Here is a 16450-nt window from a genome sequence, read left to right as displayed (position 1 = left end):
ACTGCACCCAAAGGTGTTCTAAGACAGCAGTAGGTCTTCTATGCAAGTGGAAGCAAGAAGCAGAAGTGAATTCAATGCTGTGCTCCTCACTTCTCTCCAATCTCTCACAAACTCTAGAGAATGAGTTTACTAATCAGAATCATCATAGAAAATACAAAGATCATACTTCTTACTGCAAGTCTGTAAAAAAAATATATGCTTAGGCATGCCGTTGTAGCAACTGGATTACTAAATGGGTAAATTAATTTCAGATTAAAACTTAAAAACATCTTGTCCTAATTCAGACCTATGAGTGCATGCGGGATAACAACTGTGATGCACATACATGTCTTCTAAAACCTTATCTCAAGAATAACTTGGTTCATGATGAATTTCAAGTAACAAAAGCGTTTGCTCTCAACAATTGCTGGCATTACATTAGGTTTTTGGTTTTTTCGGTACTTTTTTTCTCTCTCTCTTTTTTTTTTTAACTATTCTTCTGCCGGTGATTATTTTACTTTTTCCTTGCTGTCCATGGAGTCATAATTTCATTTCAGGAAAGCATAGTTTGAGTTGCGAATAAGTGAATTCAGGAAACTAAGGAAAATGATATTACCTGAATGTCTATAAAACTGAACTTGTAAGTAAATTATCTGAATTCTTCTCCAAGCTATATTAAATCCATTTGCATATGAGAATACAAATGAATGTGTATGTCTTAAGATTACTGTAAGTGGTTTCACACTGTCAGAAATACTCTCTCAATGTATTCAATAAGAGAAACAAGAAAATTTGAATTATCTGTAGGGGTGTTACAAAAGAAACAAAATTAGAAATGAAAATAGCAGCAAAAGATGACTATAATGTATCAGGGATGAGTACAACATAACATTAAAAAAAAAAAAGCAGAAGGAAACAATAAATGCTAGAAAACATAAAAACATATCAGAAATTTATACCCAGTAATAATGGAAGCTGAGGACAAATATACTTGTGCTTTAATGCAGAGTGTCTGTACAGTAAATTTTAATGAAAGACTGATTTGAGCATCTTGCTTATTATAACCACTCTCTGTTGAGATAATAACAAGCTTAACAGATCTTAGGTGTTAGAGGGTATGGCAATAAATGTATTACTATTTAATCAATTTCATACATTTAATAGGCAAATACTAATGTGGTAAAAAGTAACACCCTGAAATGAAAAGTCTGTGCTGTCACAGTTTCGTGTGTCTCTGTGATTACTTACAGGAGCACCCTTCTCCCCTGCAGGGCCTGGAGGACCCTGAGGTCCAGGACGACCTGGTAGACCAATTGGACCAGCAGTGCCTGCTGCTCCACGTTCCCCTGGTGAGCCCTAGAAAGAAAGAAAGAAATGTTATAAGAGAATTCTGATTTAGCAGTGTTTTTCATGACCTTGGTCAACATTTCACATCTTTAGCCAACGGAGAAGATACCTGTACTACTCAGTGAGTAGTACCTTCTTTTCATCTTCTTTTCTCATTATTATTTTTTTCTGTATCAATTTCTGTCTTTAAAAACAAAACTTAACCAGAAAAAAAACCAAGAAAAAAACATCTGCAGAATAGATGAGAATGGAATGCTTTCATTGCATTTCTCTTATACAGACTATAAACTCATTAGTGACCTTGTTTTATCTGACTTTCTGTGAAGAGATATGTAATTATAGCTTTTGTATACATTATGTGGCTGTAGCTGTACTTTTTACTGACGGTTAACAAAATGCTCAATAAATGAATATCCCCACAAGTAAAAATGTTACAGATGGAGGAAGGTAGCTCCAGACAGCTCAATACTGATAACTGGGTAGCCTATAGGTGGCATATTCTAAATCCAATTTGGGCGTCCTATCCCTAGCTGGGCTACTGAAAAATGACTGTTTGACATTACAAAGAGCTTTCTCCCATCAGCATTCCACACAGTAGAAGGAGAAGGGAATAAAACAAATTTAAGACAAAGACAGCAGACAAAAGAGAGCTGTTAAAAAATAAACCACAAACAGCAAAACAAAAGAGAGAAAAACTTGCTCTGGAGTGCATTCATGCATCTCTTTCTTTTGTCTAGATCCTTCTAAGCACAACAGTTGGCACACACAGTACTTGGAGCAGTGATTTGTTTGGTATGCTCGCAGATCTATGCACTAGCCAAACAGATCGTATAACTGACTACATATGCGAGTTAGAAGCAATTGTTATTGGCAGGGAACTGGAGGAAAATCACCCAATGGCACGAGTTCTCCTCCTATTACAAATGGCAAAAGAAGAACCTATTATAATTACACTTCTGCATGTACTGTCTGTTGGCTAAAAATAGATGCAAAAATATTTTGAGAATATTTGATGTTCACAGTCTGCTATAAGCTGCTGAGAAAAAAACCCGCAAAACTATTGTAATTTAATTATGGTGCTTGTAGATGTATTGAAACTTGGTGCTGAGGGCATCTGTGCCTCTTATTCACTAGAAAACACTTTCAATATAAGAAGTTAGTAATTAAAGATGAAATAGAAAAAAAGTAAACCACCACTTTGGACTTATGGGATACTTTCAGGTCAATTTGGTGCTGTTTCTGCCTCAACTGGCCTGTTTGTACCACAGTGAACTTAAAAAAGATTTGTTAGAAAAAAATATTTTCCCTTCAAACCCTTTCTCTTTGCCCGCAATTCCAACTACATTTACTTCTCAAAAAAAGATTGGAAAAAAAATATGCAAAAAGTTATGAGCTTCCTACTTGATTCTTTCTATGACTATATTTAACTTAGCTGGAAATGCAGCCCCAAAAGGAATGAATTTGTGACGTGAAGTGGTTGGTACTGTACTCCTGATAACCATACTCTATATTTTTTTGGAATAACCCTCACTTAATCTCTGACACTGAACTCAAATTAGCTAGTACTATTAGAATAGCTCCTGGAATTTCTCTATTAATTTAGTTTCACATGAAAGGAATACAGTTCATGAATTCTGAGAAAGTTCCAGGATTTAAACCAAAACATGGGTAGTAGAACTAAAACAGTATCACATACGTCCTGTAGGTAGAAAAATGGAACATTTGAATTTAAATTCAAATATACATATATCAGAATATAGACAACTGTCATGAAACAGGTTATATGTTTTTCCCTCACAGCCTTTCATGACTGGGAATGACAGCTTATCCTGTCTGGGAAAGGGGAGTGTGCTGTCGGGTATGCTTGTGCTGTCTGGTTTCATTGCACCTGAGCTAACCAACTGCTTGAGTATTTAGCCCAGCTTTGGGGCAATCCCTAACAGAAAATCATGACATGACCTTTAGAAAATAGTTTGGTCTATGCTTGCTTGATTTTGTGTCATCTTTTCTTCTACAAGTTCAGGTTCTTCATATGGAATGGAGTGATAATCCTTTTTGACTCTCTCTGTTAGCTTCCATTCCATTCCTAGTTTAAGAACTAATCTTAAGAATTTACATACCAAGTATTAAGAAATTAAGAAATAAAGCTTAAAAGTGTTCTACAGTAGATCTTTTCCAGTAGTAGATCTAGAGTCCAATAATATAGAAATAATCCAGAAGCAGAATATTTTATACTAAGTTGTTGGATTTTTTTTCTGCCTGCTTAATGCATTCTAATCTCAGAATGAGTTGTAGGGAAACATGAAAGCTTTTTTTTACTGGAAAACAAAGAGTTTCAGCTCCTCTGTTACTTTTTTTGACCAACAGGAATAGCTGAGCTGACTTTTTTTTTTTTCACTTCGACAAATGCATTGACAAGATAAGTCAAAATCTACATTTTTCAAAATCTAAATTTCTATTTGCAGTGTAGTATTGGCTGCCAGTGTATCACTGTCATAAAAATAACAGAGAACAGACAAGTTGAAGTAGGTATTCAACTTCAAATACCTTTCAGTGGATTCCTACCACAAACTGCAGTGAAATAGGCAGCAGAGATATAAAGAGTGAATGTTGAAACAGGAAACAAAAATCTAAATGTAAACAACTGATGAGCACAGTACCGTGTAGTAAAAGACCTACTCACACTACTTGAGGGAGAACAATTTACTGCTTTTGAGGAATAAGTGCATATCTCTCTGTGCATTTTTCTCTCAGTCATAATCACAGAGGAAAAAACAACCACAAAAAGTTGGCAAATACATATTTACACCTATGTTGAGCCTAGGATGTAGAGGAGTGTTACTGTATAACAAATAGTTAAATTCTAATTTTATGTAGCTGTCACTAGTCCAGCAAATGTAATTTGTAACAGTTTCACTGTTTCTCTAGGTATGATTCACTCAAGACTTATGGTAAAACTGAGGACAGGAAAGTAATGAATGGTTTTCCATCATGTTCTAAAATTCTTAATAATTGTGTTATGCATAATTTCTTTGAAGATTCATAACACAATGTTTTTAGTAGGTCATACTTGCATTCTTGCATAATTTATTTTCCCATGGATTTCAATGGGAGGTTTAGAATTACACATATTTTTTCCAAATCAAGAACTTTTTTATGTTTCTCATACTTTCTCAGTGTTGTTAGACTCCACATTTCCCAAAGTACTTCTCTACTAGTATGGGTAATTATCAGAAAATAATTATTGATGACTTTGAATTACATGTAATATTGTTTATACTTCCATACAATTATTATGTTTACTTACAACAGGGCCAGGTGGACCTTGTGGGCCTTCCCCTCCTTTTAGACCAGCGGGACCCTAAAAGATGAAAAAAGTGTTTATCTCTTACAATGGAAAATTCTGGTTATTTTTGCAACACGTGTAACAGGAAGAACATAAAAATCCAGAGACAAACAACTGAAGAAATTACTTTCTGGTTATACGGCCAGTGGTACTTAATGATGGATACTTGATGTGTGTTCACCTGCTACATTCATTTTTAAACACAACTGAAGGTTCTATGAATTAAGAGGATTAATCTATTTTTTTCATTTATTTAGAAACCATGTCAAATGTTTGTAGTGCTTAATATTGTACCTGCGCTCCTGGAAGGCCTCTCTCTCCAGGGAAACCACGAAGACCTGCTGGTCCATCTTTCCCAGGAATACCTTGAGGACCTGGGTCACCCTTAAATTATATTATATTTTAATTGAACAGAATTGTTTGAAATGTGATTGGTTGTCATTAACTGAGTACTGAAAATGAAATACTAGATCTTAATTATAGTAACAACAAAAGAAGATTATGTCCTCAGCTATTCATCTGCTAATTCTTTTATCTTTAGTATTATCAATAAAATAGTTTATAAATATGGTTAAGTTTATAACAAATTTTGACAAAATACAGCATCATTTATAGAATATAAATGGTGAAAAAAATAGAGAGCCATAAAAATCCATTGAAAACTAACATTCATTAAAAAGTTACAGTGTCTATTGAAAATGGGAGACTGAATTATACAGTAATTAGACAATCGGTAGTTTTCTTCTGCCCCAGTGGTGAAAAGTAAGCCAAGAGCTAAATTTGGCCAGTGAAATACTGCCTTGTAGCCATTACTACACATCCTACTTTAAATGTTGTACAACTTTCTACCTTGGTGTGAACATGTTATTACTATGCATTTCCATAACAATTGTGTGGTATATGTCTTTTTTCAATGACAAAAGTGCTAATTACTGGCTCCAGAGAATTTTCTTTATTTCAATGGAAGCAGAATCCTTCTTTCTTCAAAATACTGCTATTTGAAATGTATAAATTATGATTTTATGTAGCATGTTTTACATGATAATTTGACATATAAGTCTGTCATCAATATATCTGTCCCTTCCCAAAGCCACATCATACCTTAGCACCTTCTTTTCCTGCAGCACCTGGGAGGCCTTGTTCACCTGGTGGGCCAGGAGGACCTGGATGACCTCTTTCACCAATTGGGCCAGTCTCACCAGTAGGACCCTAAGCACAAAGGTAAACTCAGTCTTCTCAAGGTCTTGAATGTCATTAAAGGGGGGAGATTCTCAATATCCAGCTGTTCTGAGTGTATGTTACAGAACAATATTGTTTAGCATACATTTCTCACATACCCCTCCAGGCAAAGCTGACTTACAAAATATTTTTGTCCTATAAAATAAATCTTGCATTGCAGACACGTCTGAACAGCTTCCACAGATTGAAATCTTGACCTTGCTCCTTAGGCAATGAAGCTTAAAACACAGCGCATTTCCACACATGGGAGGAGGTTACAAAAAGTATATGTAAGGGAAATTCATGTACTGTGCTTGTCTCGAAACACTGTCTGTACTGTTTTTCTGTATAACATGAATTGTAAGGTGAGAGAGTTGAAAGATACTTCTTTAGACGCACTAGTAGAAAACTTTCACTAAAGGAATTATCTATAAAAAGCCCATGCAATCCAAATGTCTGATTTTTCTGCAAATATGTAGTAGCAGATAAAATTGAACTTTGATGGTAAAACATTCCACAATCTAGAAGTGATCAAAATTTAGTCTCTGACAAGAATGTCATATAATATATTGTTCTTTATAAATTATTTTGCATTAGAAATCTCACTTTACATTCTTGACTTCTGCTTCATGACCATACGAAGAAAACACACACTAAAAATAAAAGTGGCAAAATAATCTCAACATTTACACATTTCATGGAACTATTGGTAAGTATTAAGTATAACTTTCTGTTATGAATAATTTCTCACCAAAGTAAAGATAATCATTGATATACTTCTTTTAGTACAACAAAAATAACTGCCCTGTGCATTAGACATAATATAAGCATTAAAAATAAACTTTATAAAGTTAAGGATGAAATTAAATGATGTACCTGAGGGCCAACAACCCCACCAGGACCAGGAGGACCAGTTTTTCCTTGAAATCCCTGTGAAATAATCATAGAATGCTACGTTACCTAGGAAAATATATAGAAGAGCCAAATTCTTATCTGAGCTGATGAGGAGAAACAGAAATTCCATGTCATAAGTTCTTCTCTTCAGAAAATAAAAATGAGATATTCTGGTTTTCTTGTGTACCTCAGAAGTGAGGGACTGATTAATCTTTCTTAGCAGTAGTAAAATTTCCATTCAGTTTTACAGATCTCTCTAGGCGAAGTTGCTTAGGTGGTGCAGCTGAATGACAGCTGAAAATACATTTTTACATATGTATGTCATGAATCATAAAGCCAGATATTTAAATATTTTTTAAAAAATACTTTTTAAAGAAAGGCATAGAAGGCGGATTAAATTGGACAGGCATTAGAAGGAACTAGTTTGGGGTATACTGCAGACTTTCTGCATCATATGCTTTGAATATGAGGTTCACACAGATGGCTACTGCATTGTGCTCCTGTTTAGCTCTGCTGCCATGGCTGCTCTGTCTCAAACCTCACATGCCATCAGCTAGCTCATAAAAAATGTCCAGTTCTGGGCTCCTCAGTTCAAGAAGGACAGGGAACTTGTAGAGAGTCCAGTGGAGGACCACAGAGATTACTAGGGGCTTGGAGCATTTCTCTTATGAGGAAAGGCTGAGAGAACTGGAACTGTTCAGCCTGGAGAAGAGAAGAGTGAGAGGAGATCTTATCAATGTTTATAAATATGTAATCAGTAGGAGTCAAGTTGATGGGGCCAGGCTATTTTTGGTGGTGCCCAGTGACAGGAGAAGGGGCAGAAACCGGAACATAGGAAGTTCCATACAAACATGAGGAAAAACTTTGAAAGTTTCAGAGCCCTGAAACAAGCTGCCCAGAGAGGTTCTGGAGTCTCCTTCTCTGGAGATATTGAAAACCCATCTGGACATTTTCCTGTGCAACTACTTTAGGAAACCTGCTTCAGCAGGGGGATCAGACAAGATGATTTCCAGAGGTTACTTCCAACCCTTATGATTCTGTGATTCTGTGTGATTACTGCTGTATCACAGCCAGGGTTCTCTGCATAACAGTCTGTATCTTCCTCATACTATCCCCACCTGTGTAAAAACAAAGGTATCATTTGGCCCATATTTCTTAGAAATTTCTCAGCATGCCTCAAGGCACAGTCTCACTTACTAAATATGAGATATGAGTATTAATTTTTACTATTTCTGTTGACTAGTAAAGCACATTCTGATGTTGCTAACTGATCAGAGCAAGGAATAATCTCACTCTTATTGTATGGAAACAAAACAAAAATTTCTCATGTTTAACCTACTACACCAGTAGATAACTACCTTCATATTATCTCCCAGTCCAAGATTCCTCTCCTTTTCTCTGTTGCTTCTATTTTTCTAGTTTTGGTCACACTATTCTGACTTCAAGAGGTTTACAACAGCAGCACAGTAAAGCTCATTTACTTACAGTCTCACCCCGCTGTCCTGGATGTCCAGGCAAGCCATCTTTACCAGGTGGCCCCTGAAATTGTAAAATACATAAATAAAATAATTTCTTAGCCATTCTTAATACTGAAATAAGTGTATAGTTAGCTGCAGGAATCTCCAATGTCTTTAGTTTTATTTTAGACTAGTCTTTAGTACAGTTTATCTGCACAGATTTTAGCTATTGTTTTAACAATACATTTTCCTTGTGTCTTTCCTGATGTGTATTAGCAGTTCCTTGGAGGGTAACTGTTGGGTTGTCAAGCACATGAATTTTCAAAATGGATTTCAATAAACTCAGAAATTTTGGAAATATTTCTTTTCCATTTTTCTTTGCCTAATGGCTCAGTTAAAAATAAAATAAAATAAAATAAAATAAAATAAAATAAAATAAAATAAAATAAAATAAAATAAAATAAAATAAAAAACCACTACAAATTATGGGAGTATTTGATGAATTTCCAATTTTGGCAATGGCAATAAAAGTAACAAATACATGCATGCAAAAACAAACAAACAAACAAACAAACAAAGCGAAGAAACAAAAAACAGGTGGTTTGATACTTTTGTACTTAATCCTGGTGAGCAGAAACACACTAGCAAAGCAGTATGATTAGTTCAGGCTGCAGCTTAAATGTGCAACTACTACACATTTCTGCTAGTAATGAATGTCTCCTTCCTCTTTGTTTTTTTCTCAGTGAATCAAATGTTAAAAGGAAATACATATTACCTTATTAAAATTTTGCTTAAATTCAGCTTGTCACCCAGACTTTGGCATCAAGATACTTGAGGATTTCCAGCTTGGCATGTTGTGCTGAATGTCATGTGTGCTGCACTGATGATGTCTGAATTATCACTTTGCATATGTGAGTTCTTGTCTTAGCCTTAAAAGTCCATAAGTATCAAGGAAATTTGTATATTTGTAGTCTAGACATAAACCGTCTCTTAAAAAAAAGTCTTAAATATTACCTTCAGAATGTATGAAAGTACAGAAACTGTATGAAAAATAATATTCTTGTTATTGTACCTACTTAATTTAGAAGATACTCACTGGGGGTCCCTTTGGTCCAGGAAATCCAACAGGTCCTTGAGGCCCTTGTGGTCCCTAGTATATAAGCAAGCAAACAGGCAAAGTTTTATTCCAGCTGCCACGACAGTGGACTGAAGTTTGCTTCAATTATAAAATATATAAACTCTCTAGATAATATATGGCCAAGCCTCATCTATGTTGTCATAAATACTGGTACAACAGCTCACACTAACAGATTGAAAGCAAGACTACTTCTGTAGGAATGCAATTAGAAAAAATAACAATTATGAAGTATTTCTATCTAATCCCTGAAACAGTGGATAATAAAGTAGGAGTTAACTTATTAACTCCTTAATAAAGTAAGGAACATTGTTTTCTATGTTGCATAAAGTATGGGAATTCATTCAGTTTGGTGGTCTGTATTAATGGAATAGAATTTTCATCTTTGGCAGTTTCTGCCAAATATATTTCTGAAATATTACTCTGGTAATATTTCAAGCTACTTTTATAGCAGTGCTAGTTTCCAAACAGAATAAGCTTTCCAAGTTACCAGGGAGAAAGAAAAATATTCATGCTTTCATGAAAAGTAGTTGAGATAGATTAAAAAAAAAAAAAAAAAGTGCAATGCATGAAAATTTTGTTTCTGTAGTTTTGTATATACGTATATATGTAGGGAGAGAAAATTTTCATGGAGCATTGTTTCACAAATCTAGTGAAAGATGATGATATGAGTTAGCACACTGTGTTTTACACATATGCACATACATGTATGTCCACATATATCTATGGACATAGATCTGTGTACTTACATAATTATACAAAATGCCAGCTTACTGTTTCTAAAATTATTACCAAGCAAAACAGAGGCCAACTCTTAAAATTTATTGCTGATATGTTCAAAGGGACTATGTCAGCTTATTAAAAGACTTTTCACTGTTTAGTTTTTAATATGCTAAGTCAAAGATTAGCCACCTGAAAAACCTTATTTATTCTATGCTGTTCCAGAGCCAAGCTATGTATACTAATCATACAGTGCAACCCTTACCCTGTTCTTGGTATAAAATGTGTGGTTTTCTAAAATGTCAGATGTCAAAATATGTTAGAAATGTTGCTTTGAAGTTTGAAGCAAAGGATCATAATCAGGAGGCCACATCTCTCAAATTATGGTACCTTTTAGCTCCTTTGATAAAGTACTAGCTACTTCTGAGTTCATTAGAGTACAGAGCATGACTGCCAGAGCATGACAGCCTCCTGAAGTAGATGAAGCAGTGCACAAATGTAGCTGAAGAAGACGTCGCTTCTGCCCAACCTGGAGATCTGTCCTTAAGTGAATCTTATACAGCAATACTAAATCCAAGTTAACTAAGAAGTGTAAAGCAAAGGAGGAAATCTTTGTGATGTTACTACACTGTCTTTCTCATAAATTACCACTCTATTTTGACTCTCGCATCTTGAGCCGTTTTAATGAAAGATTTCCAGTTTGTTCTTATTGACAAAATGTCTTGCAGATTTCAAGCTGGTATAATGATGGGTTATGTGAGAAACAGCACTAGAATACTAACAACATGTTATTAAAGTTACTTTTTATTTTTGTCATTGAATTTCATTTTAGCAGTAGCCAGACAGAACAGATTGTTTAATCTTCACATGTCTTGTACCTGGAATAGCCTCACTTGAGTAGAAATGACAGTTTTAGTTCTTAGCTGATATTCACCCCTATTGGGAAGCAAACAGATACCACACATTAAATTACATAAGTGATATCATATGTGGGTCTCGGTGATAACTTCATCTTTTTGGTCTAATCAGTTAATCTCCAGGGATGCCTTCATCTAAGATGACCTGTTCACTATGTTCAGTCCCCCTCCCATTCCTCGTCCTTATAACCTCCTGGAATTATCAGTAAACCCCTGAATCTTTAGGCTCTGCTCTTCAGCTCCTGGTAGCCTGCCTCAGATGTTCCTCCACAGGGTAAGGCAACACAGACTTCCTTTTTTGGACTATGCATAATTCTGATTTATGTAGCATACTACTTAACTCATTCCTCCTTTGAATCTCAGCTTCCTACCCGTCTGTCTCTTCCTTGACACATCATTTTTGTTTCACTTAAACTTACCACTTATTCTTGCCACCAATGTTCCACTTGATACTTTGTCATTTGCTTAATATACACACAGGTACAAATCAAATTTAATATTGTTTTTCTATTTGCTGTTGTGTAATGCATATATATTTTTTTCTATTGATAAGAGTAGTAAGTAGAAAATTTTATTTTAGCATGCACGGTAGGATTTCTCAAGGATGCAGTTTGAAGTTTATACAGTTTGAAGGAAATTCTTAGTTGATCAGAACTAAAAAAACATCAGCTGTTTCAACAAAGAATCTCCTAGGGATGGCTTGTGTGATTTGTAAATCTCATAAACAAGTGGCATGCTACAGTAAATAGGGCATTCTTAAGACCAGAGACTGGTAAAGTGCAACTGTAATTTGCATAGATATATCGCAAAGTGTATATGAATTCTCTTTGTCTTATTTATAAAAAACTGTGTTTGAAGAAGCTTTCAGCTAACTTGAGCTTACCCACTCCTAAATTTATGAAAAGCAACATCGTTAGAATTGAAGTTTTGTTTTTTCTGGTTAGTCTGATCAAAGAAAGGCAAATAGATGAGGGAGAACTAAAAATAAATTGATCCTCCCACCACCAAACCTCACTTCTATATATCAGGAAAGGAACCACACATATAGATATCTTTCACGCACCCTTTCACCTGGTGGGCCAGGCGGACCATCATTGCCTGAAGTACCCTAAAAAAGAAGAACAATGTGTTCAAAGATGAAACCTTCATTTTCTTTAAAAGAGACAGCCTGCAGCTGATTTGTATAATGTGGCTGATAATTACCTTTGGACCTGGTTTGCCTGTGGGACCTCTTGGGCCTCTTGAGCCTCTTGGACCCTGTCAAATAAAATTTAAAATTGAAAAAAAAAAACAGAATCACAGAATCACCACAGTTTGAAAATACCTCTAAGATCACCCAGTCCAATCATCCACTTATCACCAATGTTTCCCACTAAACCATGGCCCTCTGTACAACATCTAAGCTTGGTAATTGTTGAATACTGTAACAAATTCAAATCAAAATCATTCTTCATGCTATGGTGAAGGCAATTAATATAGAAAAACCTCTATATTGCAAAGCAAAAGTACATACTGTTGGTCCTCGCTGTCCTCTGGGGCCTGGTTTGCCATGTAATCCCTGTGTAGAAAGTACAGAAGCAATACAGAATAACATACAGTATAGTAATACTAGCCCTTAATTTTTTTGCTTTAGTATATTTCCTATGTATAACCAGTAGATTCCTTTCCTTAGGCTTGGTGTTAGGTTAGCATTGCTGTGTATTCTAATGAAAGGAGGGTTAAAATTCTGGACAGTATTCTTCCAGTAGAAAAAGGAACTTGAACGGTACTTTTTTTGTTTTGTTTTGTTTTTATATTGATCTTATCTCACATGTTAAAATAAAATTATATATTATTCTTACAATGTTGTATACTCTGTAGACTTCTTAGGGACAATGACTGTCTTACTAGTGTACCACATATGAGTGTATACCTTTAAGCAAGATTAATGATAATGCCTGCTTTACACACACACACAAAAAAAAAGCAGTTATTCTTATATTATTGGTGAGAAGCCTTACACTGAAGTATACATGCAGTTTGGTGGCGTTAATTATGACATTAGTACCCTAGCTGAATCAAAAGCTTTACAAAGACTTGATAATTGATCAACATAATTATACTTTAAATCTGCTCTTTGATGTGTTACTATTTTACTTATTTGTTTGATTGTTTGTTTTTGATCTGATATCCTGATTAGCAGTCATGTCTCATTTAACTCAACAGGGATGAAAAGAACATTGCTTTGCTGCTTTCCTCTGTCCATAACAACATACTCGAGATAAAATAATACAAGAACAATCTAAAGCATACAAAAGCAATGTAAATGCCATTAGTTTTCTTCTATTTCATCTTAAAATCATGAATTTCTGCTTCTCATGCTACAAATTAAAATAGACTGTTAAGAACAATAGCAAACATTATTTTAGTTTTACTTAAGTTGATAGTCTCTATGAATTTCTATCCATTCTCTCACTTCTGCAAATTTCGTCAGCCTTCTAGAAACATATTCAGCTATGTTCTGATGAGCTTTAGAGACAGCAATACAGTTGCCTGTATGTCATTTTAAGTTTGAAGAAGGTGAACAATGGATTTTCCCTCATGTGCTTCAAAGCAGCAAAATCTGTAATTTTGTAGTATATATGTTATACATATGTTATATATATATATATGTTCATTATCTTGTTTGGTATATTTTACATTTTCAAAGCTCAGACTATAAAAAAGCCTGTGGTAAATCTCAATACTTATGAAATAGAAGTTGAATTTCCTTGAGGGTAAACTGCATCATAGCAAGTCAGTGAATGGGATACAGGAAAATATAGTCTTTGCCAGATCACTCGGCTATACTGTCAAATCAGATGTTCAGCAAAGGGAGTATTTTCCTCTCTTCTTCAAACATATAATTCTGGTAGCATATTCAATGAGAAAGTGTCTGAGTTCCTGTATACTTAGGTTAACACCTTAAAGAATGAGAACTAGTGACTCAGTATGTCCTGTTTTACATAACTGGTCATCTCAAGTGTGAAAAGCCTGTTTTTAGAGTTCCTTGGATAACAGCTTCAGTGAATTCCTGTAGCGCAGAGTACCAACAGATAACTGTCATGCAAGCAATAATTATCATACCCTTGCACCTTTCTCTCCATTGGCACCTGGAAATCCTGGGAAACCAGTTGAGCCCTACATAAAAATCAATGTAAATATCAGAAATCATCAATTGAAAAAAACTGTACTATAGCCAGCATTTAATTTATATATAAAGCACACCTCTAAACTGATGCACATTTTACATCATGTTAAACTTGCAAGTGTGACAGCTCTAACAAATAGCTGTAAATTAACTTACCATCCATCTTAAGTCCAGAATAATTAAAATAAAAAATAAAAAAAAAACCATGTATGGAAGGAACATTATTTTTCATCTTAGACATTATTCACTAAATCTACACCAGAATCATTAACAGCCCACTAGAAATAACTGCAATTGTATCATAACAAAGTGAAACAAAGCCTTGTCCCTTGCAGTAAAATAACTATTTTATAAAATAACTGCATTAAAGTAATTATAAGTGTTGCCACTTTTCAGCAGTGGTTATCCTACTAAGCTGAAAATGACCTCCGGTGGTTTACTCACTGTAAACTGACCAGTGGAAAGTTTCATTTAATTGATGCAATTTGTTCATGTGGTTATTAGGCTTGTCTAGTAAGCAGAATTTATGTGGAGATTATCTGACTGGGTTCTATGCATGGAAACTGCTTCCAGGAGCCATTCCTGCTTCTCCTTTTTCTCTGATTTCTTCCTGCTTACTGCCTACCAGATCTAACAGGGCTATTTTCTTCTTGATTTTTACAGGTTCAAGGGAAGAGGAGACTTGCTAGCTGTCAAGGTGTTAATTTTTATAAGGCAGTTAGGATAAAACATGTGACAGACTTGATAAAATATACTTCTACTGAAGATGAAAATTCAAAGCAGTGTTTAGTTTGGTCAGTCACTAAAACTACTGGTCAAACTCCCTGGTGTGATATTCCTGTGATATCTGTACAGCTTGTTAGTATTTTAGTGGCAAATAAAATGCATATAGCAAAAACTTTAAATAGAATTTCCTTTTGCTCTTTGAAATTTCAGTGAATAATCTTTTTTTTTTCTTCTTCTTCTTTTAATTAATCTTATGTTGCACAATTATGCATTAATGAACTTGGGGACAATACATCAATGACGTTGACTCTAATGAAAATCTGACTGATACTCATTGGTACAGGTTTCATCTATCTCCCTCTCTTTCTCTCAGCTCTTCACCATTTTAAAAGTGAATGAAATTGTAAAAATTCTGTTCTGTGAAGCTCAAGTATATTCTTCGTAATTAAAAGGCTAGGAGGAAAAAAAACAACTTTGATGATTGGATACTAATAGATATGACTTGGCTATAAATATTTTATACATAAAGTACTTTTTGCAATTGAGCTAATCAAAAAGGAATGGCGGAAGTAAAAAAAAAATCGTGAAAATTATCCATTTATGGCAGTACTCTATGACCAATGAAAAACAAGTAAATTACAACAAAAAGAGTAATGTAAGCCTTCTCAACAATACTGGAACAAGATTTTTTAGACAGCGAATATATTCCTCTACAGTTACATTTTTTTTTCTCTCTCTCTCCTTTACATTGACTTTAACTGGACTGTGACTAAGTTACAAAACAATTCTTCAGTGAGTTGATGCATTTTAGCTGTCTTTTGTTTTGGAGTTTAAGTGATAAATTAGAAGAGCAAACAGTGAATGTAGCTTAAGAATTATATTCCATTTTAATGCAATGAAAATTTAATGTAATGCAATTCTTGAGAAATTCTGCTCAAAAAAGAGTCAGTCAGTTTTTATTTGAAGTGTTACATAACTTTTGTTCTTAGAACTGAATAATGCAAATCGTCTTTGATCTTAGACTTTTCAAAAGACAGTTCTAAAGGAGAACAAAAAGAGAGACTGAAATCTTAGACATTTGAATTAAGAAGTAGGAGGGAAAAAAAACATGTTTGTCAAGGTGAATTGTCTCCATGAATACCTTCCATAGATGGCTCTTATATTTTATGTTAACAGAGTGTTCAGTGATTAAGTATTCTTCAGCTGGTTCATCCATTTGGCAGAAAAGGACAAAATGTAGGCCAGCGTCAGAAAAAAAAAAAACAAGCTAAGCTTTGCTTAGCCAACCAGGAAGTTGTTGATCTGCCAAAATTTCATAATTTCAAGTTGGGAGATACCAAATTACAAAAAAGTTGAGGATTTTACTGCATGTTGATGTTCAGTCATGTAAAAGGGTAAGGGATTCTTCTACTTGTGGTATTGTCCCAGATGACTCATCTTCAGGACAGTCTGGAGATGCAACGTCTCCCTCATTGCCTTCTCTACACTGGGAAATGTCTGTAGAATAATGTTTTTATTTTATGTCTTCTTATCTTAATAAGA

General features: G+C 34.6%; 1 protein-coding gene and 1 long non-coding RNA gene across 14 annotated transcripts in view; one reads left to right on the top strand and one right to left on the bottom strand.

The window, feature by feature from the left end:
* The window catches only part of LOC107053980, a 162040-nt gene extending 147201 nt beyond the window's left edge, over window positions 1–14839 (top strand). For all 5 annotated transcript variants that reach the window (XR_006940009.1, XR_006940012.1, XR_006940014.1 and 2 more), the window contains 3 exons: window positions 1230–1328; window positions 5797–5893; window positions 6072–14839. This is a non-coding gene — a long non-coding RNA (uncharacterized LOC107053980). The remainder of the gene's footprint in view (window positions 1–1229; window positions 1329–5796; window positions 5894–6071) is intronic.
* Window positions 1–16450, bottom strand: part of COL11A1 (collagen type XI alpha 1 chain) — a 146843-nt gene that overhangs the window by 46419 nt on the left and 83974 nt on the right. For all 9 annotated transcript variants that reach the window (XR_005861921.2, XR_005861922.2, XM_040704931.2 and 6 more), the window contains 11 exons: window positions 14119–14172; window positions 12527–12571; window positions 12217–12270; window positions 12077–12121; window positions 9338–9391; window positions 8270–8323; window positions 6767–6820; window positions 5774–5881; window positions 4967–5056; window positions 4634–4687; window positions 1228–1335 (listed from right to left, as the gene is read on the bottom strand). Coding sequence is in view for 7 of the 9 variants with exons in the window: in XM_040704931.2 (XP_040560865.1) it covers window positions 1228–1335; window positions 4634–4687; window positions 4967–5056; window positions 5774–5881; window positions 6767–6820; window positions 8270–8323; window positions 9338–9391; window positions 12077–12121; window positions 12217–12270; window positions 12527–12571; window positions 14119–14172 (720 nt within the window). In the remaining 2 variants the exon portion in view is untranslated. The remainder of the gene's footprint in view (window positions 1–1227; window positions 1336–4633; window positions 4688–4966; window positions 5057–5773; window positions 5882–6766; window positions 6821–8269; window positions 8324–9337; window positions 9392–12076; window positions 12122–12216; window positions 12271–12526; window positions 12572–14118; window positions 14173–16450) is intronic.

This window comes from Gallus gallus, chromosome 8 (assembly GCF_016699485.2).
Source record: "Gallus gallus isolate bGalGal1 chromosome 8, bGalGal1.mat.broiler.GRCg7b, whole genome shotgun sequence".
In the NCBI taxonomy this organism is placed as follows: Eukaryota; Metazoa; Chordata; class Aves; order Galliformes; family Phasianidae; genus Gallus; species Gallus gallus.
The sequence above is the reverse complement of the archived record's forward strand: the minus strand, read 5'-3'. Positions and strand labels throughout refer to the sequence as shown.